At 46.1% G+C, this 23,611-nt stretch overlaps 1 protein-coding gene across 4 annotated transcripts in view; it reads right to left on the bottom strand.

Annotated features, from left to right (window-relative positions):
- The window catches only part of Mtmr14 (myotubularin related protein 14), a 41,992-nt gene that overhangs the window by 12,919 nt on the left and 5,462 nt on the right, over positions 1–23,611 (bottom strand). For 2 of the 4 annotated variants that reach the window (XM_055628492.1, XM_055628491.1), the window contains exons 3-13: positions 18,048–18,156; positions 14,217–14,292; positions 13,853–13,913; positions 12,119–12,241; positions 11,078–11,151; positions 7,908–7,978; positions 7,269–7,343; positions 2,976–3,042; positions 2,421–2,506; positions 2,104–2,180; positions 1,845–1,881 (exon numbers count right to left, since the gene is read on the bottom strand). In XM_055628492.1, the coding sequence (XP_055484467.1) occupies positions 1,845–1,881; positions 2,104–2,180; positions 2,421–2,506; positions 2,976–3,042; positions 7,269–7,343; positions 7,908–7,978; positions 11,078–11,151; positions 12,119–12,241; positions 13,853–13,913; positions 14,217–14,292; positions 18,048–18,156 (856 nt within the window). Of the gene's footprint in view, positions 1–1,844; positions 1,882–2,103; positions 2,181–2,420; positions 2,507–2,975; positions 3,043–7,268; positions 7,344–7,907; positions 7,979–11,077; positions 11,152–11,411; positions 11,670–12,118; positions 12,242–13,852; positions 13,914–14,216; positions 14,293–18,047; positions 18,157–23,611 lie in introns of those variants that run through there. The other 2 variants (XM_055628494.1, XM_055628493.1) reach the window with 2 other exon arrangements.

The raw sequence follows: 23,611 nt of genomic DNA on the forward strand, positions 1-23,611 counted from the left end.
TTTCTTGAGGACATAGATGTCCAATGTAGAACTTTCAAAGCTTCAATTCCACACACATGCTCTCAACCTTTACACTGAAAGTAACAGCACTTTCCTAGTTCCATCTAAGAGCCCAGGGAGAGCTGTGACAGGGAAGGACAGCTGGGAGGGAGAATATATTGGGCAAAGGGATTAGTGGATAAGGCAGAGCAGAAGAGGAAAGGCAGTCCATGGGGAGGGGTGCACCCAACACAGGATCAGAACTGGGGTATGACAGTCATGGTCTGGCTCAGAGCCTGCTCTGCTCAGGAACTGTGAGGCCCAGCTCTTCACTGTGAGGTGGGGATAGGCAGGAGGCTCTGGCTCTGGTAGCAACCCCAGCATCCCCATGAGCAAATCCCTAGTCCAGTAGGCTCCAGAAACAAAGTAGAGGCTTTAGTCTGTTAAGCTGCACAACAGACCAGGCTATCCATCACATCAGTGATTCCCAAAGGGACAACCCATGAGACACTCAGGGAAATGGCCACACATTTCCACAGGGCCCTGTGAGATTCCCTAAAAAAAGGCAGAGGGTTGCTCAGATCTGGTCAATAAGAAAATGCTACATTACATAAAATGACAGGTGTCCCAACAGACTCTTTAGCCTTTTAATGTGCTAATGTATCCTGGGAAGCTCAAAGATAGAAGACAGGGTAAAGAGGCACTTAACAGCTGTTTTTAGCTGCTTGTGTTACAGAGGTGTCTGTAGTGTGGGCAAGTAAAAAGCACCAGTCCTCCAGTCCCTGAGACCTTTGCATAGGCTGAGGACTTGGAAAGGGTGGGTCTGAGAACCCAGTCAGCTCAGCCTCATCTTTGCCCTTCTTCTCTGAAGGGAGCATCTGGCCTGCTCTGGGGAGGAGGGAGATGGAGTGGAGGACAGAATGTCCTAAAGCACCAGCAAAATCTCTGAACAGAGGTTACAAAGAGGCCTTCCGCCCAGATTTCAATGCCAAAGGCTCTGCCTCTGGCAGGGTTCGTGGGGCCTCCGAGGAACAGGCTTATGAGCTCTGCAGCCTTGCAGACGCATAAAGCTCAGAGGAGATTTGGAAGGGAGACGAGCAGCTGGGCAGGAGCAACAAAAGAAAGCTGGAGATAAGACACCCAAGAAGGAAGCACACTCAGGAACGGGAGGGACAGAAGGAAGGATGCTTCTGGACGTTGGGGGTTGGGGAAACAGACAGCACCGTTATGACAGGCATCTGTATCTCTCAGTGAGGCACCAAGAGACTCAAGGTTAAGCATGCTGCTCAAGGTCACCTAGGCAATAAGCAGGACAAGTAGAGAGAGACACAAGTCCAAATTAAGATCTGATGCTGGGGGACCCACCATGAGCCAGCAAAGATGTGGCAATTCAGGCTGCGAGGTTAGAGGTGGCAAGCCAGAGGAATCTGACTACACTAAAAAGGAAGGACAAGGAGGACTTGGAGGCAACAAATGAGAAGTGGGTGTATATACAGACTACCTGGGAAAAGGGAAGACTCTGGGTATGGCAAGATTGAACACAGAAGCCTCCAAGTTTCAGCCTCAAGCATGGGGTCATGGAAAACAACTTGTACACTGGTTCCTGAGCCAAGTGCATAAAGAAAGAAACTTAGCCTAAAAAGATCACAGCACCTGTGGCCAGAACTTTCTCTGTGGTACAAAGGGTGCCTAGATGTCCAGACAGCGGCTCTGTGCCCTTTGGTTTTCCTACCACGCTGCCTGAGGGAAGAGGATGGCAACCTCATCCACATATCCTGGGTTGAGAAACTGCCTTCACAGCATGGCAACCAGAATGAATGTCATTTTGTCTTAAGGTAGGTATAGCTCTGTGAGGGGGTACTTACCTCCTCTCCCTTGATGAGCCGATCTACCAATATGTGTCTGAAAAAAAAAAAAGAGGTCAATGAGTATAACCCAGGGCTGAAGGAGAGTTGTATACTGGAGACAGACCGAGTCTTTGGCATTAATGCATCAGATGAAGCCTGCCAACATCTCTGATCTTTCCCAAAGGGAGACAACTGTTTTCTTATCTCTGTTCCCCATAAGATAAGCCAATACATCATGCACACACACCTCAAAGGCTGGTGTTCCTTGAAGACTTACCCAAAGAGGAACCAGTCATAGGCCACAGTCAGATAGAGGATCTCAGCAGGCTTCAAGGATGTGTGAATTAGCCCATCCTGGGAAACCAACAGTAGCAAGATCAGAAAGCTACTCTCCTAGTACAGACCTCCTTGTATAGACTGGGTAGCTCCTCCCTCCCACTACCCTCTGACCAAGAACAAGGTTAAACATGACACCTGCCGAGTATGCCCTCACCCCACAGCTTTTCTTGGAGACAAATAAGACACCAAAGGGTGGAACCTAATAGGGTCTTTTGCATGCTCCCTGACTACAAGACCCAGCTTATCCATACTCACAGCCCACAAGGAAAGGCGCAGAAGAGAGATGAAGAGGGGGGTCCGATCCCAGCCTGAGATACAGTGTACCAGCAGCCCACTGTCATCTGTTTTGGAACAGAGGCACCAAATGAGAGAACCAGGCAGGGGTTGATGAAAGGCCTCCAGCCTCTAGGCCAGCTTAGTGTCCCCTCTTCCCCAGGTGCCTGTCCACGGTTATCCCCCAATCTGTCTTGGTTTCTAGCATCCCTTTTAGTTGGAGTTGTTTTGTTAACTGTATTTGTTTATTATGGTCGTGTGGGTACACATGAGCAGCCACAGGCCAAGGTCAGAGAACAACTTGTGGGAATTTGTTCTCCTCTCCCACCATGGTCCTAGGCATAGTACATGATTCATCAAGCTTAGGCAGCAAGTACGCTTTCCACATAGCCATCTCAGCAGCCTAGAGTAAGTTATCAGCACACCCTGGGAAGGAATCCAGCCTGAAGAGTCTTTTTTGTTTTGGGGATTCATGGAGACCTGATCCCACATTCCTGATCAGCACTTCACAGGTTTGGGGTCCTGGGAGAAACTCACCATCCCTGTTAACAATGGAAAGCAGCAGTTTCAGGTAGTTTTGTGTTTGTTGCACCAGGTCCCAACTCTGTTGGACACAACAGAAAAAGGGCTCGAGAAATATCAATTAGGATTTGGAATTTTAAATACTAAAAGCAAAACATGGTAACACATGCTTGTGACCTCAGGACTCTCTTAAGAGGCAAGAGGAACAGGAGTTTGAGGGGAGTCTTGGCTACATACAAAGGATGAAAAATCCCAAAACAAATACAAATACCAGCGGGAGGCAGAGCACATGTTTTGGCACTTAAGAGAGATGCCAGGTTCCATCCTACCACCAAAAATCTATAACAAAAATGCTGCCAGATGTGATGATACACCCTTGTAATCCCAGCCCTCAGGGAGCCTAGGAAGGAGAATCAGGAATTCAAGGCCAATGTCAGCTACACCAGCCTGGTATATGAGACCCTATCTCAGACTAATAAATGGTGCCAACCATTTTTTTTTTGGGGGGGGGGCAGCAAGTATACAAGGCTTTTGGTCTTAAGCTATAGGCCTCAAACCCCAAATAACTTGGGACACTCAATCCTCAGCTCCAAGAGCTCTCCTTGCATCCATCACTCTGTACTCTCCCTTACTCAGTGTGCTCTGAGAGTGAGGAAGGAAAGTCTGCAGCAGGTGCTCTTAAGCAAGCACACGCCAGTGGCTGCTCAGTCCAGGGGCCCAGGATATGTTTCCAAACAGTCATGTAAGAGTCATTCCTTCATCTGCCATTACACCCATGGAAACCAACACAAATACCAACCTTCCCAATCATGGTTTCATTCACCTTTACTGCTGTTCACTGCATGCTCTCTGTTTTCATTGTTTAACAGAGAGCGAGCGAGCAAGAGAGAAGTAAGAGATAGCTCAGTGGTTAAGAGTACTGGGCTCTTACAGGATCAGAGTATCAGGGTTCAACTTCCTGTACCCACATTTGTAACTGCAGCTCTGGGGGGATGCCAGGGGACCTGGTATCTTCTGGTTTCCATGTGCAGTGCACACAAGAGGTACACAGACATGCATGCAGGCAGAACACATTAAACGACAAGAACAAGATAGACTCCTGCCATGGCTTGTGTGTGAAGGTCAGAGGAGAGCTTTCGAGGATTAGTTCTCTCCGCTTCTGCATGGGTTCAGGGCATCAAACTCAGGTCATCAGGCTTGGCAGCACTGACTTTACATACTGAGCCATCTTGCTGGCCCCCTTTCCTTTTTTAGTGATTGTCTTCCTAGGTTAGTCTGAAACTCACGATCTTTCTGCTTCTGCCTCCTGAGTGGTGGGATTACACATATGTATCACCATGTTCAGTGCCCATTAAGTGGGAGCAGGAAATACATAAATGCTGCCATGAATCTGTCAAGGCAAGTGAGAAAGCTCAACCAGGCCCTGTGAAGCATCCCACTCCCAATCTGAATTCCATGGAGGGGCCTGACCCAGTTCTGCAGAGCTGTTTTCCCTGGCTGGGGGCAGTCTTTGCTCTCTTAAGACACAACTGCCTATCAGCGTTTCTGGGCTGTGCAGAGAGGGTGGCGCATGCCAACGAGAGAGCATTTCCCCCGGGGCGGGGGGGGGGGGGGAGGAGAACACGGCACCTGTAATTGCAATGGTTTTCCCAGGAATTTAAAGCAGACTCATTTACCTGACCCTCCCACGCCCCCAGAGAGTTCTGACCCACTTTCAGCAGCTCCAGAGACCTGCTACAGCATTGCACTAATAAAAGCATTACCAGCAAAAAGTATGAGGGGGTCTCTTTTTTGGATCTGGCTCAACATGTCAGACACACTATTGCCAAGAGATCTCCTCTGAGCTGGGATTGTGTGGAGTGAGGATAGGAGCCATACAGCAGGAAACCTGAGGTTAGGTTTGCTGTGAAGACAGCAGCAGCACGGGGAGGGCAGGCACCAAGGCCTGGGCTCTGCAGAGCACCAAGCAGTGCAGATCTAAAGGAGACTTTGATCAGAAAGAGACAGCATGTTCCCAGGGCTGGGTCTAGGTATCTGTGGGGAGGGCTGCACTGGGAAGGCCCAAAGCCACACAAGCAGAGTTGAGGGATGGGCCTAGTACCACCAGACTCCAAGGTTTACAGGGGAGTAAGAAACAACAAAAATCTGAGGGAACTACTGAATGAAAGGGCCTGGTAAAATGCTAAAAACCTAGGTCTGCCCTTGATGCTCATCCCACGTATCATGCAAAGCCTTGAGGAGCAGAGAAAAGTGAGTGCAAAGTGGAGTCAATGACAGTTAACATCACCCAATGAGGTGTAGTATTCGAGAATTAGGGACCCCCAAGCTAACATGCAGAGAGGACAGAGCACACTCCTGCCTGAAGGTGGCATGAGGAGACCCAATGAGATAAACTGACCGCTTCATTCAAGGAAGCCTTCCTTTGACATGGCATCCTGCCACCATCGTGCTTGGAATCACATCAGTGTCCATGCTCTGAAACCAGCTGGCCATTAGCCCCCTTCTCACTGCCATGAAGGCACTCCAGCATGCCTGCTCAGAGAACTCTTATGCTCAGGGATCCTAATGAGGCCTAGGATAGGGATGCTAACCCTAGGGAAAGAAAGGTCTGCTCAAGGCCAAGGAGCCCAACTGCGGCTCCTCCAACTACTCAGCAGAGCTCTTCCTTTCTTCCTCCCTAGAGGAGACAGTCTTAGGACCAGCACACAACCCCCCCCCCCCCGTCACCCCTATATAGTGAGTAGTTCATCACATCTAATCGGCATCTATACGGAAAACAAGCAGCTCCAGAGAGAATAGAAGAGGAGCAGCTTAGGGTAGAGGCCATCTGAGAGCTCTGCACACAACAAACTGAGCAGCTTGCAGGCTCCCCTTGGTCATTAAATCTGAACCACAGCACAGGGTGCAGGACCCCACAAGCCTATTCTTCAGATCATAATGAATAGCACCTGCCGCTTTTCCCTCTCTGATGGTTCTCTTACAGAAACACTCGTGTAGGGGGACTCCTGACATCTCCCTTCTGCATAGGTTCCACTGCCTGACCATCTAAGCTGTGATTAGGGCTATTCAGAGAGGAGATAAATCCACGCCAGGGAGGAACTTGCCACCAAGTCTGATGACCTAAGTTCAAGTCCCAGGAATCCACAAGGCAGAAGAGAATTGAGGTTAAGACAAATTCAGTCCTTACTTCCTTGGTGTCACACACAGGAGAAAGAGGTCCTTCAGTTGCCTAAGACACAGGCAGGCAAGGCAGGTCTGAGGAAAAGAAAACTTAAGGCTGTGTAGGAATTATTCAATCCAGGGCACAAATGAAAGTGGTAGGGAGGCAGGCTGGGTGGCTTGGGACACAGTCTTCTAAATAGTCCAGGCTAGCCTCACACTTGGAATGATCCTAAGTAAGGGATGATAGGAATGTGCCCCTAACTCCTGGCCTTCTGTGTAGGGGCATGGGAAGGAGATACACAAGCTGTGGGTCCTCTGTCCTCATGGAGCTCCCAGATCAACAATCTGAACCAGTGACTACAAGCACAGTGGAAAATTCCATGATACATCCAGGGGATTAATGGGAAGGTAGATGCAGGCATCAGAAATGGGGAGAGGAGGCAAATCAGGAAAGTCTTCCTGAAGTGGACACAGAGCCAAATCCTGAAGGGCAAGGTGTCAGCCAGACAGGAGGAAGCTGAGAAGAGGGAGGCCAGGCAACAGAACAGGATGTGGGAAAGGTGGCAGAAGAGCTACTTGTCCTGTAAGGCAAGCAGCAAGAGAGACTCCCAACAGCTGTCAGCTGGCGAGGGTTAAACCGTGTGGAGAGCCAGCTCCATCGTTAAGGTTTCTGCAGTCAAATGAGGTCAGGCAGCTCTGCATTTCCTCTAACAGAACACATAAAAAAAACAAAAAAACAAAAAAACCCTGCTAAGGCCAGATGTGGAAAGTAGACTTTGTGAGGTCCCCTGAAAACAGATCCCCCTGGTGGACACAAAGCACTGAGTTACATTTGGAAGACTAACTCTCTGGGTCAGAAGCAGGTAAGCAAAGCTGTAAGTGATGTTGCACACCTTTAATCCCAGTGCTCAGGAGGAGCTTTGAGTTCAAGGCTGGCCAGATGGTCTACTAGGGCTATACAATAAGACCTTGTGTCCAAAAAAGTACAAATAAAGACGTTTCAAAACAAGCAGTTCCTCTTTGTCTGGGATGTGGGATGTCAGAACACAACACCACAACATTTGCACAACGGTCTCAAAGGATAAGCAACAGGATCCCTTGGTCACACCATCCCCTCATCCTGCCTGCGTGATCAGGCCCCCTCACCTGATACTGGCTCCAGTCAATGTTCAGAGAGTGAGTCAGGAAGTCAGGGATGTTCAATGGGGCATCAACGTAGTCCTAAGGACAGAATGACACTGTGAGATGAAATTGGCTAGCAAATGTAGTTGTGGCAACAGATCCTAGCCCTAAAGCTGTGTCCATCAAAGGTAGGATAGCCTTCCAAAGTGCTTGCCTCCTCCGGGCCAGATGCTTGGGGTACTCTGGAATTGATAGTTTAAAAAGCAAAGTGATCAGGTCACTGAGGTTGAAAGAAGTTTATCTGTCAGATACAGAGGTATTCTAAGCTGCTAGCAAGAATAGCAAGCTGCACACAGCCTCTGGAGGCTCCCATGGTGCCCAAACAAACAATGCTGCTTCCAGTCTTCAGAGCGGTCCTTCAGAGGAAGGGCCTTCCTAACTTGGCTTTGAGGACATTCCTTTACGGAGAGGCAGCCATGAGAAATGGGGAGAGGAAAGGGCGTGCTGTGAGACATTAACACATACATGCAAGCAGCAGGGAAGAGAAACAAGTGGTGAGACTAACTCAGGCACAACAAAAGGGTAGAATTATCCCTGGAAAGATGACTAGCTCTTTGTGATATCCTGTTACAAAGAAACATGGTTGAATATTGTTACCCATACCTGCTTCCAGTTAAATATGAGCCCTTCAGCCATGTAATCCCGATCCCTATATTCCTTGAAGAATTCACAGCCTGGAAAAGAAGGCAAAGTTACAGCATTTCCTACCCTGGTGAAAAAGCTGCTGAGACTTACTCCTGGCCACCTTCCACCCTAGGTGCTAGAGAACTTGGGAGCGACGCACTCACCCAGCTTCTACTCTGGTGGTTCTGGGCAGGCTGAAGCTGACTGGAAGGATGAACTCAAGAGCCAGAGCAAGCTCTTGGCATCACTATTTCCAGCTATACAAGGTCCTAATTATCCTCACACTATATGTGATCCCTGGTCACCAGTGATGCCTCTCTCATTGCAGGGCTCTTTATCCTACAGGTTTTTAGTACCAACCCCAGCAGATAAAGGTGGTGCTCACACAGCAGGAGTCCACTTTCTTACAGAAAGGGTGGTATCTTCTTCCAAAATGGGGGTAGCAATCCCAAACTACAGGTTTCAGAGAGGGCTGCATGTCCTTACTCCAGAGAGACATGGACAGTGCCTGCAAGCTGACAAGTGCTCAATGCACATCACTACTGCCAACCCAGTGGGTGAAGGCACTTTCTCCATCATTCAGACTCCTAAGAAACTCTGCCAGGCAAGACCCCGGCAACAGAGAAGAGCTGTGCAGAGAAGAGGCTCTGAAATCAAGCCCAACCTCAAAGTGCAGTTTTACCCAAATCTATGACTGGAAATAAGTTGGGAAATGTCATAAAGCCCTGGTTTTCCTACTTGCAGGATGGCTGTTTTGGACTGAAATGCAACAATACATATGAAACAGTATAGCCAGTTGTATAGCTGCTAGTGTACCTATAACATTCAAATGGCAACACATAACTGACATCACAGCTCCTGTGACAGGAGTTGGCTTGGCCAACCAGCTTTTTTTTTTTTTTTTTTTTTTTTTTTGAGGCAGGAGCTATGTAGCTTAGGCTATCCTAGATGGGACTATCTATGCAGACCATGCTAGCCTTGAACTCACTGACATACCTGCCTCTGCCTCCTGGGTACACCACCGTGCTCAGCAACAGCAGCCAGCAGCCCTGGTTAGAGATGAGGCTTGCCCCCACTTCACTGAGTAGTCAGTGGGCTCCTGTGTCATTAAGTCACAGGGTCACAGGGTAGTGGGGAAGGCACTTGAGGAACAGCTTCTTAGAGTTACTCTGAGTTTTTTAGCTAATGCATGTAACATGGCTTTGGCTACACCAATTCCAGTGAGATTGTGAAAGATAACAAATTCTTAATCCTATGAGAGGTCAGAGGCTAAATTCCCAGGGAATTCTACAGCAACCCCTGGGCTTGCCTCAGGGAAAAAGAGGGTCTATGTGGAGAGGAAGGTGAGGTCTCATCCCGTGAGTCCAAGTTGGCTTTCGTTTCACATACTAATCTCCTAGGCTTAAAGCTGACGGAGAAGTCAGTAGATAGCCTTTAGTCATAATACTTCAGCCTATTTCAGGGTGCCTCAATAGGAGAAAGAACGGTTATAACTATCAGACAGAGGTTTGAGCTTATGAGCTTTGGCTAAGAGGAGGCAGCAATTATCTCTTTCGGCACCATGAAGTGTTCTGCTTTTTGAAACTCTGACTGCTGGACAGACACCACAGGCCTCAGGCCGATTTATGATGAAGCCTACGATGCACACAGTGTTTTTGTGAGAAAATGACAAAATTAAAACAGACTACAAAAAGCTTTTGAATCCACTAGTGGGCAAGACAGTAAAGGCAAAAAGTAGGGGAGAGTAACAACTCACTTCAAAGGAAACTGCTTAAGTCTTGTGCAGTGGAGTTTGGGCCTATCTATTCTCATGCTCTACCATTCTTTGGTTCCCCAGTAGCCTCTCGTGGGAGGAGGGTCCTAGGTCTGAAAAGTACTTATAGAGCCAATGACTGCTCTTAGCACAGAATGCAAAGGCATCAAGTGAGGAGTGGGCACTTCTGAAGAAAGACCATTTGCCAGCACTGTCTAAGCCCAGTGGCATCTTTTGTAACTTACACCAGCCCATAAATTGCTCTTAGTCAAGACAAAGGTCTCAAGAGCCTTTCTTCCCATCAACTCCTCATTAAGAACCATAATTTGAAGAGTTATTAGGGCTGACTCTCCCACTTCATTCTGAAATGTGTCACTCTTCCCATGTTACAAAAGATGGAAATGATGCTCAGTGAACTTGGGGGCTTGTTCAAGGGAACCTATTGCCAAAGGCAGGAATCACAGCTAGTCCCACAGAGCAGCAAACACTGAGCTGGCAGAAAAGTGTCATGGGATGGCACAGAGGAAGAGTGGGTCTGAAGAGCATTGGCTGTCTGATGAGGATGCGCTCTTACTTTAAGGATGCCAACCTTACAGTTCTGTGAGAGGCTACAGCAGCCCACCCTCACTACTAGCCATGTGTCTCTGACACTAGGACATAAGGCCCAAGCCCAGACTGAAGATGGCAGTACTGAGAAGCAGAAAAGGTTTCAAGGAGGAAGGTACTCCTTACTGTGATCCACAAAGCCTAGCACTGATGTTCAGTGACCAGGCAGGGATAGTGGGGAACTAGTTACCCTGCACCAGTTTCCAGTGTGAGAACACAGCCTGGCCATAGACATAGAGGTCTATGTGGCAGACAGGTAAAGTTGCTCTGTAGATACGAAAGTGGCCTGCAATACAGGTTGCTGTGCAATTACTGATGACAGAACACTTTTTGTTTTGCTGTTCCTTGAACAGCATTGTCTGAGGTGATATCCCCAAACAGTTCTGGACATACATGAGAAGGCACACACCACATGGGCCAGAGTAGCATTTGAGTGATGACTGACAGAGTACCGAAATGTCATTTCCTTGTACGTGCATAGACCATATGGATATGCAAGATCTAGTCTTTATAACAAATGCCTGAGTTAAACTTTTCCAACTGCTACCTGAAGGGACCTGAAGCACAGAGGAGAGTTAACTTTCTCAAGATTGTGGTTCATGAGTACCGAGACCAGGGCCCATCCCTGACCACCACTCCCTGGATAAACATACAACTCTGAAGGGCCCTGTAGGACTCTCAAGCCTGCCTGCTTTGACCTAGGGTCCAAGTGTCCATGCTGCCTGACACAGCTCCTCCCAGACAGTTCCCAGGACCCCTAGGCACAGAGAGTTTGACCCTGGTCTCCTACCTGGATATGGGATAGAGAGGAGAGTGAAGTCTGCATAGCGCTGGGCTTTGTCCACCTTCTCAGAGGAGGTTACACTACAAGACAGGGATATGTGTTATGGCATCCCAACACACACACACAGACACACACACATACCTGTTTCCCAAATGAGTGTTACAATTTCTTAAAATGAACTTTTGCTAAAAGCTGTCCTTCAGATTTAGGAATGACACCCTCAGCAGCAAGCAATTAAGAATGTTTCCCTGTCCCCACTTGAACAATTCAAATAAGAGAGCTCTTTTTTACTCTAACAAAACAGCAGGCCTCAACCAGTACCCAAGGGTTGGAGGATAACCTTCCATATCATCAGCTCCATGGAGGCATGAGGCACATCCACTCTTGGTCCTGGGGGTGGGACAGAGCCGGACAGTAGGAAGGACTTCTCTACCTCCAAAGGCCACTCCTAAACACGGAACATGTAGCTGAGAGTAGTTGCACACCTGTCATCCCAGGGTTTGGGAAGCTGAGCCAAGAGCATCCTCACAAATTCAAAGCCAGTGTGGGCTACAGAGTGAGTTTAAGGAATATGACCTGGATGCTATATTTCAAGATCCTATTTAAAAAAAAAAAAAAAAAGAAAAGAAAAAAAGAAAAGAAAAATAACAAAAATCAAAATAAACTCCCACAAAAACAACTAACAGGGGCTGGGAAGATGGCTGAGACAGGAGACAGTTGGCTTTCTAGCCAACCAGGCCAGCTGAACTGGTGAGCTCCAGGTTTACTGAAAGACTCCTGCCTTGAAAATCAGGTGGAGTATGACCAGAGAAGACGTCTGACATCAGTCTTTGGCCTCCAGTGCATGTGCACCAGCACATACACATACGTGTATGTGAGGGGACATCAGGACCCACTGCACAGGGCTCTTTCCAGAGGCAGTGAGAGGCTGCAGAGACGGCCCTCACACCAGCCCATCATGTCAGGATGGCCACACAGTGTGTACCAGCCCTGCAAATTGTCAACACAAAGCACAAGCCTGCTTCCTGGCAGATACCCTATACTCACTTCATGCCAAACTTCACCTTCTTGTTCTCCACCATCAGGTCACAGATGTACTTGACTGACAGGTATCGAAGCAGCTTGATATCACAGCCTCTCACCTTATCAAAAAGGTGTGTGTCGCCACTTCTGAAATAAATGGCCAGAGAAAGAGGTTGAGATCCATGCTGACTCACTGCAGTATGGGGTAGGGAGCTATTTTAGGAAGTACGGAGGAAAACCTGTGTTCGGTTCTCCAGAAGTCAGAGCTAGAGGGGGTGGGGTGATGACTTTCCAAGAGATTATCCCTATCTTGGGACATGTTTCAAAGAAGAGCAATTTGCAGCCAGAGTGGGAAAGAGCTTTCTGTACTGCTTGACATTTAAGCCAGAAGACTGAAGATAATCTCAGTTCTAAAAGGCATCGAGCTGGTGGCTGAGGCTCTTTACACTTCCATTAGAGTTCATCTCCATCTTCCTTTTTTCATTCCATTTAGGATCATTTCTAGCCATATGCCTTATGAATATAACAAATCAAAATTCTTCAACTTTTAGATAAAAACTTTTTAGGGCGATTTGACCAACTGATTGTGAAAAACTAGGTAAGTGAATTCTTTCCACTTACAGGCCTATGAAGCAAAAGGGGAAACAAAAACAAAAACACCCCTTCAAATTCTCAAGCTACTTTCTGGTCAGCCATGAAGATATAGCAGTAGGGAAAGAGTAAACAGGAACAGGCATTGCAATGTGTTTTTAATGCCTGCTGCTTGGTCACTGCCAGCAGTCAGTTGCCTCACTAAGAGCTGTATGCTGTAGATGACCTGGCCAAGGCAGAGGTCACCTGACCTCGGGGGAAGCCAAACATTCTTGAGCACAAGCCAGAGCTACTGCTGCTTTCAAAGCCCATTGCAGAACCTGGGCACAGCAAAGTACCTGAGCCATAATTTGGGCAGCTGATCTTTCTAGGGTGCTCATGTGCATTCCAGAGATGCTGGATGTCAGCTAAAGACTTTCCTAGTGGCAAAAACCACACAAAGAAAGTTTGTAGTCTTGTTCATTAAAGATCATTTGAAAGAGCAGAGTGTGAACCAGCCCGTTTTTCCCTTTAAATGAGCACAGTGCTGCATGTTTATAGTCCTAAGACTTAGGAAATGGTGACAGAACCAGGACCTTTGGCTACATGGGAAGTTCAAAGCCAGGCTGGACTACATGAGATCTTGTTTCAAAAAGCCAAAAAACAGAGCCACCCATTGTGGTTTTATGAGACCATCTCAAATGCTCTTCTCCCTGAACCCCACAAACACACACACCCAGAGAAGAAAAAAAAAAAAAAAAAAAAGGATACTTGTGGGATATAGTGGTTACATGAGGATTTTACCCCAACCCTGTAATTCAGAGCCAGGTGTGTTAAGTGATACCCGGCAGGTTCATACTTGGCAGAACAGCTGCATATTGCTACTGTTAGGGCTCTAAACAAAGACATCTAGGGCCAACCTTAGTCCTGTGGCACAGAAACCTTGAGGTCATCATGTCTGTGATCCTGGCTGCCGACTGCTCGGGTATCCAACAGTGTTTTGATGAAGCTACTGGGTGGACTTCAACAGTGCTATTTTGGGGACACAGTTGAAAGAGAGGGGCAAAGAGCCAATCTACTTATCTATGGAGATGAATACCCACTGACAGAAGAACATGGCTGCTACCAACCAACCTGCCAACCATTCCCCAACACCCAAGTTCCTACCCACAGTAAACCCACACTGACCGAAGACCACTGTCCTCTTCTGTGACATCTTCCACATTTGCCCAGGTATCATCTGTTCCCCCTGCCAGAGAAACCAGTCTGTCAGCACTGAGGCTGGTGGCATCCTTGCAGGGACAAGTGCAGATGAAGCCAACCTGCCCCTTTCCCAGGTTCAGCCCTCATGTTTCTGTCAAGACCACCTGCCCTCTGTGTGGCAGGCTGCTTTTCTCTGAAGTGAATTCTTCTTTCTGCTGAGAGGAGGGCTCCAGCCTCTACCATGCTTGATCGTACCTTCTCCTCATACCACTGTGGCCACGGCAGGACTAGTCCCTCTGACTAGGTTTCCACTCTTAGACCCACAAAAGGCTGTTCAGTCAGTATTCACCTGAGAAAAAATAGTTGTATCCAGAGCGTCCATACAGCTCTCCCCATCCAGCCAGTGTGGCCGACCTGCAAATGTGCTGGGGGACAAACAGCATTTTCAGGATCAGAAGATTTCTGAAGCATGCAGATTTTATGAATGTCAGGTGCTCACCAGCGTTGAGAACACCGCCATCACCTGAAGGATGCCTAGAACTTATCGCCTGCAGACGTACCAAAGGAGTCTCTCTCTTAAATTCAAGGTAGCACTATTACTTTCTTCTTTTTTTAATAGCTTTTACATTTTTTAATTACATTTTTATTTTTTATATTAATTACAGTTTATTCATTTTGTAACGCAGCTGTAGCCCTCTCCCTCATTCCCTCCCAATCCCAGCAGTATTACTTTCAACGATGAGTAAGACTTGGAGGATGTACACGTATACCAGGTACTGGGCAGAGTCCTGACAAATGAGTCTATATTCTCACTGAACTCTCATAAGGCCATAGGCCAGCATGGTAGGCAGCAGGGGCGACTACGACTTCATGATGAAGAAAGGGAAAACTGGCTCAGGGAAGGTAAGAGATGTAAAGAGTCATACAATGAGGGGCAGGCTGCGATCTGGCCCAAACACACATACCTCCAAGGGCTTGTTAACTACTAATTTGAAACTTTTTAGCATAGAGAGCAACTTTTATACTGAGGGGAGTAATGAAAAGATAAATACTTGTGATGTTAAGTTTTTCAAAGAAATTATTGCAGCAGTCATGCTGGTATGTTGCTGTAATCTCAGCACTTAAGACCAGAGACGGCATCAGAAATTCAAGGCCAGCAGAAGTTACAAGGTGGGTTTGAGGCCAGCCTAGGCTTCAAAAGACTATGTCAAAAGCAAAACAAAAACCCAACCAATAAAACAAAAATTTTCAAAGAATCTCAGTGCACACCTTTAATTCCAATGCTCAGGAGGCAAAGGTAAGCAGATCTCTGAGTTCAAAGTCAGCCTGGTCTACATAGCAAGTTCTAGGACAGCCAGGGCGACATAGACCCTGTCCCAAAACAAAAATCCAAAACAAACCCCCAAAATCAATCAAGGAAATATATAATAGAGATTACTGGGCTGCTTTAAAAAACAAAACAAAACAGGGGGAGTAGGAGATGGAAGCCAGGACCCTGTACTAGGGTCCTATGCTAGGACAGTGCTCTACCCTTAAACTAAATCCCCACCTTCTTACTTACATACTCTTATTTTTCTTTATCATAGAAGGCATGATTTTGAGAGTTGGAATTCCAAAAGCCAAGCAATAATATCTTTCTTTAAAAAGACTGTGTATATCTGCATGATGTGTGTGTTTATGGATAATACATGCCACAGTGTGTATCAAAGGACAATTTTGATTAGTTCTCTCCATCTATTTTTATGTGAGTTCCAAAGATCAAACTCAGGTTGCCAGGCTTATACAGTGGGCACATTTCTTTAGCTACTGAGCCATCTTGTTGGCTATAACCCCCATTACTTAATTTTAAGGCTATGTCTTTAGTTTGTTGAAATCTAGTAGTGTGTCAAAGGGAAGGGGAGATACCTACTGACATGAAAGAATGGTAATCTAATTTGGCTGAAGGCTGGGAGAACTGCCTCAACGCAATGAGAGAAAAGGTTAGGAACAGTTGGAGTTCCTTTCTGAATGGGTCATGCAATCTGGTAGTATAAAGTGGGTTTCCTAAAAAATACGGGGAAATGGCTCAGAGGTTAAGAACACTTGCTATTCTTCCGAAGGTCCTGAGTTCAATTCCCAGTCAACCACATGGTGGTTCAGAACCATCTATAGTTAAGATCTGGTGTGCAGGCAGAATGTTGTATAAGTAATAAATAAATCTTAAATAAAGATTACAAAATACTGTTTACTATAGGGTCCTCATCTTTCTATAAGGTAACAGAAGTAACAAGCTGGCTGCTGCATGAAATGGGTGCAGGTGGGAACCAGTAGGTAAACTGTCTGGCTCTTGCTGGGGGTGAGAACAGATAAAACATAAGCAGCCGGGTATCACTTGAGGCAGGCTGGGTGTGTTCTTGGAGACGTGGCCTGCTCTCCCGTGTTTGAGCTTCAAGCAGCACCTTACTGTCTCCCAGTGCCCTGCCAGGGGACCATTACTACTCCAGGATAGCATCTTCCCACAGAGCATATATTTATGTGCCAATCCCTGCTTATACACTCTGTTCCAGAAACCCATAGAGAAGGGTTAGGACTGCATTTCCTTCTGGTCTAAGCAGAAAGCACTATGGCGGGGGCTAACAACATCCCCAAAACCAGCTGAAACTGTCAACTGTTGGGTGTAGCAGTGGAGGTTTGAAATCTTTGGGAAGACATTTGGAATTGGATACTAGAGGATGGGGGTTAAGGCCAATTTGGGCTACAAAAAGTGAGATCCTGTCTCAAAGAAAAAATAGTTGGTAAAGTCCTTGTGCAAGTATGAGAACTTAAGTTTGGGTCCCCCAAACCCACATAAAAAATCAGGTGTGGCAGTGCACACCTACATTCCTAGGGCTATAAGGTGGAAACAGCATATAGCCAGAGCTGACTGGCCAGGGAGCACCACTGAATGGGTCCACTCCAGTTTCAAGAGATACTGTCTCAGAAAAATAAGGTGAAAGGGATTGAGAAACACCATTCAACCACTGACTCCTAGCTTCCAAGCCCTTATGCGCACACATAGGTCACACATGCCCACACATTAAATAAATGCCGAACTTGGTGGCTCAGGCCTCTAGTCCCAGCACTTAAGAGGCTGAAGTAGGAGACTACTTTTAGTTTTTTTCTCCTTGCATTACAGACCTGACAAGTAGAGAAAATTTATTTGCTAAGATTTCATAATCCATTGATAGAGTAGATCTGAAGTCTTACCTTTTGAAGTATTTTAACCTGCCACGTTCTTAAGGCATGAGGCGAAAACTGATCCTGGGGATGGGAGGGAATGCTGATGGAAGCTTAAAGAATATCCCAGAACTCAGGGAGGGTGAAGCGGGAGGAATGCTCTGAGTTTAAGGAGAGCCTGGGCTACTGAGCAAGACCCTGTCTTTAAACAAACAAAAAAATCAGGAGTTGCTTGGTATTTCCCAAAAGACAATGCACCACTCAGGTCTTTGCTTTAGCTCAGAGCTGAAAATTAGATCAATGTCTCCACACTGACACATTTGCAAGTTCACATCAAATGGTCAGGACAAACGCTCGGAGGTCAAGACAAATGTATTTCTCATTCTTCTGTATAAGACAGAAAGCTGACCACGAACTCCTGATCCTCCTGCCTCTATGATTGAGATTACAACTGTGCACTGCCATGCCTGACTCAAATCCTAGTTCTCTGGCTGTGTAAACTTGGTCAACTTATTTAACCACTCTGAACTAAAGGATGGTAAAGGCAGATAAAGAGATCCACTGTGGCTACCCTGGCAGTCATGCTGAGCACATGAATTGCAAGGGTTGGGACTTTTGTCTGCTTTACAGAATGATATATCTTAAGTCCTGTGACAAAGTACACATTCAATAAGTACTTGGCTAATCACATGACTGAAAGAAGGCACAAACAGCAGAATATTATCTAATTTAATTTACTCTGTAAACCAATGATGCAAGCTTGTAGAATAAACTGAGGCCATATACAGGCAGTAAGTCCCAGGATCTGACCTAGGCATCTAGCTCTATAGCATGTGGTAGGGAGGCTCTGTCTTCCTCTAGTCAGAACTGGTCTATTTCCCATACCACCAGGTATCCAACAACCAACTATCCTGCCTTTGGCTGTATGGAAACAAAGGCTTTACAAGGACAGAGGACAGAAAGCGAGGCTGTGAGTGGGCCTTACCTTGCCTTTGAACAGGATCACTGGGCAAACAAACCGTCCTCTGCACCTGGCCATCTTGCTGCGATTGATGAGATCTTGCAGCCTGCTCACCTGCACAGTGCTCTGGAACCTAACACACAGGCAGAAGGAAGAGGTAAGCTAGGCACGCATGCAGGTGTCAGTTCACAAAGACACAAAGGAGGCCTATACTTGTACAAGACTCTCCGGAGTTCTCTGTTTACTATATAGCTGAGGCAGACCTTGAATTCACTGTGTAGCCTAGGCTAGTCTTAAATTATGTAGCCCAAGCTAGCCTTGACTTTGTAGCAAGCCTTCTAGCTCAGCTTCTCAAGTGCTAAGATCTCACACATGCTCCACTATTCCAAGTTTTAGTCACTGAAAATTTAGTAAATACTATTATTCTTAAATTTCAAATCACTGAGAAGTTGAATTTTTCAGGAAAAGAAAAAGCTGCTAATTGTAAGTATTAAAATCCAAGTCACCCTGATTTAAGAGCCCTCCCAGTGATAAAAGTGAAAGCCAAATTAAGTTAGCTAGGTGTGGTGGTGCAGGTTTGTCATCTCAGCCCATGCAAAAAGGCTGTGTAGCTGGCCTGAGCTACACAGCGTTCAGGCCAGCCTTAGTCACAACATGAGATTTTACCTCAAAACACAAAGCACACAGAAAACCCCAAATCAAATCCAAACAAACGAAAAATTCCAAGGAAATGAGCTCCAGCAAGCTACACCAGATCCAAACAACACTGCCCTATAACCAAACACACAGGAGGATCCCATTAGCCAGCCAGGCTACCTGGTGAGTGCCAGGCTTAATGAGACCTTGCCTCAAAAGATAAAGTTATAGTGCCTCCATAGACACTTACATGCACAGGTAACTATTTACACACACACACCACACATATGAACAAGAAGAAAGTCAGCTGTACAGTGAGCATTCAGAAGGCAGCAAGGGTTCTCCTTGACAGACTGAGCTTTGTGCTGGCCTTACAGAAAGATTCTTCCCTTCCATATCCTAACCCCTCAAATGAGCCTGCTATCACACAGCTCCTTAGGGAAAATGTACCTCAACACTGTTTCAGGAGGGGTAAGTTAGTGACACTTATGCATCTGTGGCTCCCTGTTAAGTGACTCAGGATGGTAATATAGATAATACAAGCACAGTCTTAGCCTGTTGTCTCAGCATTCAGGAGGCAAGGGCAGAAGGACGGCCACAGTTCAAAGCCAGGCTGATCCACATAGTGAGTTCCAGGTCACAGAAGACCCTGTCTTCAAGAACCAAAACAAGACATGGTGGTGGATGCCTTTAGTCCCAGTACTTGGAAGAAACTTCTGAGGTTACAGGCCAGCCTGGTCTATGGAGCAAGTTCCAGGGCAGCCAGGGCTACACAGAGAAACTCAAGTCACAGCTGCTGTGAATTCACGATTGCAAGAGCCCTGATGAATTTTTTTTTTAAACTCCTTGAATTCAAGTTCAGAGGCTTCCACTTAATAGCAATTATAATCTCCAGCTATGGTTCTTAGGCAGGAGCCTTTATATATTTTCCTACAACCGAGCAGTTGGAGAGCTGGCATGGCGTTGCACTGCAGCAATTTCAGTGCTTAGACTGAAGGTGGAAGCTTAGCCTGAGGCCAGCCTGGGCTGTGTGACACCCTGTCTCACACAGAAGGTCAGCTATGAGTGTTTTTGTTGGTGTTGTAGGTGTATCAAGCTTTTGTCTTTTTTTTCCCCCCCTAACTAGTTTTCCCTACATATGTCATGCTGGCTTCTAACTGTGAAATCTAAGTTCTGTCTGAGCTATGGAGTGAGGTCATAGTCACCCTACAAAATTTGGCAAAACTGTCTCAAAATAAGGGCTAGTGAGATATTTCACAGCAGGTAAAAGTTCTTGCCAGGCAACCCTGACTACCCGAGTTCAATCCAAGGACCCCATACACACACAAAAAAAGAGCTGGCTTCATGTTTTCCTGTGACTTGTACCTCAATGCCCCACCTCCCACATCATATATGAACACAGCCATAAATAAAAATTTAAAATATAACTTTGTGGTTATGGTATTTTCCCACCATATGAGGCCCTAGGTTCAATTCCCAGAATCTAAAAATAAAGGTGTGTACGGGGGGGGGGGGGGGGGAGGGAATGTCTCTTCAAACAAATGCTAGTTTAGTGATCATGAAAAACAAACAAGTAGTTGGGGGTTGGGGGGAATCTCTCCTAGGAGACCCTTTAACTCTTGGTAGCCTTTCTCACTTCCAGTTAAATCAGCTATTTGCTCTACAAAAAAAAGAACCAAGTTGGTTTAAGAAGTCAACCACCCCATGGTTTATTTTTCTGGGAGGTTAGATTTAAGATGTAATTTTTTAAAAAAAAAGCTGGACATGGTGGCACATATATTATCATCAATTTATGTACATTGGTATTCTGCCTGAATGTCTGTCTGCGTGTCAGATCCCTTGGAACTGGAATTACAGTTGTGGACTGCCATGGGAGTGCTGGGAATCTAAACGGAGTCCTTTGGAAAAACAGCCAATGCTCTTAACTCCTTGGCCATTTCTCTAGCCCCTTCAGATGTAATTTGTTTTAATGGAATTTTTTTTCCTTTGGATGAAGAGGAAGAACAAACTTTATGAGGCCAGGGTGCTTTTTTTCAAGTACCCACAGGTAGGATGGCACTGACTCACTGGCAAATCCTCAAGCTGAGAAGCTGGATGCTGCTGCTCTCCCTGCCTCAGTTTCTCTACGCTATATAAAGGCACCTAGTCCAAAACAAGTGCATCACTAAATTGCAGGAATATCAAACAGACTATATGGCACGTCTCCCAGTGCCAGCTTTCCAACTACCTGGTCACTGTGCCCTTTTCTCAAGCCTTGCCAGCTGCACTGGCCTCTCAGCTATTCACAGCAGCTCTGTCTGGACCCAACCCCAGAACATAGGAAGCAGAGGCAGGTGAATCTGGAGGTCAAGCCTTAACTACATTGAGTATACAGCTAACCTGGGCTATATGAGACCCTGTCTTGAAAACAAACGGAAAAGCAGGGTGGTGGGGAGGCTGCTTAGTGGTTAAGAGCACATACTGCACAAACAACTTTGAGGGCCCAACTTTGGACCCTAGTACCTTAACAAGCTGGGCATGACCATTTTTGTTTTGGTGTGGTTTTTCAAACAAGGTTTCTCAGTGTAGCCTTGGCTGGCCTTGAACTTAGAGATCTGCCTGCCTCTGCCTCCCACAGTGCTGGGATTAAAAGGTGTGTGCCACCATGCTGGGCTGCTGGGCATGATAATTCATATGCCCCTGTAACCCCATAATTGTTGGGGGCAGGGCAGGAGGACTGATGGGGCTTACCGATTGCCAGCATAGCTGGGAAATGAGATCCGTCATTCAGGGACAGACTTTTCTTCAAAAGAATAAGGCAGAGTGCTGGATGAACATACAATGTTCTCTGGTCTTCATGCTTGGGTACAGGTACATGCGCACCACTCCCAATCTGCATCTACACCACACATACACACTCACACTTTTTTTTAGGTCAGAAAAAAACAGAACTGGGCATGGTAATGCACACTTGTAACACCAGAACTTATGTGGAGAGGGTCAGGAATTCAGTCATCTTGACTATACTATTCAAGGCCAGCTTGGGTTACGTGATATCCTAGCTCAAAAACCAAAAGCAAAACAAAAACCTTGTATCTTGATTCTCCTAGGTTGAGCTCCTGCGTTTAGTAAATTCTCCTAAAACTAGCACAGAAGGCTGAAGCAGGAGTTCTAGGCCGCCTGTGCAACAAAATGAAAGATCCTGCCTTATAAAAATAACCGCTACACACACACATCACCGATAGAGACAGCACCAACACTTAACCTCTGAACTGATTTCTCTGCTGCTGCTATTGAGAAAAAGAGTCTCAACTACGTATTCCAGGCTCGAAATCCTGCCTCAGCCTCCCAAGGACTGGGATTATGCCTAGATTCTGAGGTTTTGTTTTTTTAATTGTAAAGACATTCATTTTCTATTAGGCTAGATCATGGCTTAGCTGCCTGGCCACTACTCAAAGAACCAGTTCCCTTTCTGCCTTTTCACTAGTTCCTGTTTTTATCTGTTACCTGCCAGTGAATTGTCTGGCCTATGACCATACCTGAATGAACACTGTAGACACATTTGTGTCTACAACTAGGTAGTGAAACTTCCTTTGCTATGTGTTTGCTGCTGGGGACTGAACCTACAGCCTGTCTTGAGATAAATGTCTAGTTCTCTCCTTTGGTGTTATTTAATTGAATTATTTAATTGGTTGTTAGTCATGAATATCATTTGCTCACAAAATTCTTCTTAAAGAATGGTGTGATAATGATCACAATCCCATTATTCTTGAGGCAGAGGCAGAAAGACTGGGTATATGGGGGGGGAATAAACAACTTAGTTTATGAATGTCATACAAGGGGCCTGGAGAGATGGCTCAGAGGTTCAGAGGAATGTCATACATATTTAAGAAAACTTATCTAAATTGATGTCGCAACAATATTTTCTCTCTCTCTCTCTCTCTCTCTCTCTCTCTCTCTCTCTCCCTCCCTCCCTCCTTCCCTTTCTGGGTTTCTGTTTGTTTCTTTGTTTTCATACAGGGTTTCTTTGTATAGCTCTGGCTGTCCTGAAGCTCACTCTGTAGACCAGGTTGGCTTAGAACTCAGAGATTCACTTGCCTCTGCCTCCCAAATGCTGGATTAAAGGCATGTACTGTTGCCACCTAGCCTTGTGTTTATTTTTCTAAAGCCTTTTAAAAACTTATTTATTTGTGGGGGGAGGAAGGGCAGGGGAAGAAAAAATAAATACAAACACGAGAATTCCTTTGCTATTTATTTGCTGCTGGGGACTGAACCTAGGGCCTGTCTGAGGTAAATGCCTAATCCCCTCCTTTGGTGTTATTTAATTGAATTATTTAATTGGACAGAGGATGGGCATACACCATGGTGCATGGAGGTCAGAGGACAATTTTGAGGAAGTGGTTCTTCTACTACCTTGTTTTTGAGGAAGGGTCTCTTGTTATTTTTGCCACTATGCTGCATAATTGAGTTTCTGGTAAATTTTTTTTGTCTTCGTATCGGAGTGCTAGGATTACAGATGTTGAGTACCCATATCTGTTTTGTTAACATGGGTTCAGGGATTAAATTCAGGTTGTCAGGATTGTAAAAGAGCAGCTTTTTATCTGCTTAGACATCTCACTGGCCCTTGATTTATTTATTTATCTGTTTATTTGTTTGTTTATTTTTAGACCATTTCACGCTATGGGCTGGCCTGAAACAGCAATCCTATCTTTACCTCCAGAGTGAACCAGTAGTTCCAGCTAGAGGCCAGTTTTAAGCACTATTCTCTTCTACCCTCACTGTACTTTTCCCTAGCTCAGGCTCTTTATAGATTGTCTTGCTTATTCACACCCATCAGACCCAAGGATGAGCATTTCACCAGTGGGGCTTCACCCATTAGATTCTTGAGGCCCACAATGCAGAAGCAACTCAGCAAACATTCAGAGAAAACCCTCTGTCCTTCCTGAAGAGAGGATGGGCAGAATTGGGGGGGG

The sequence above is a fragment of the Psammomys obesus genome, unplaced genomic scaffold, assembly GCF_907164565.1.
Source record: "Psammomys obesus unplaced genomic scaffold, mPsaObe1.curated_primary_1811, whole genome shotgun sequence".
Lineage (NCBI taxonomy): Eukaryota > Metazoa > Chordata > Mammalia > Rodentia > Muridae > Psammomys > Psammomys obesus.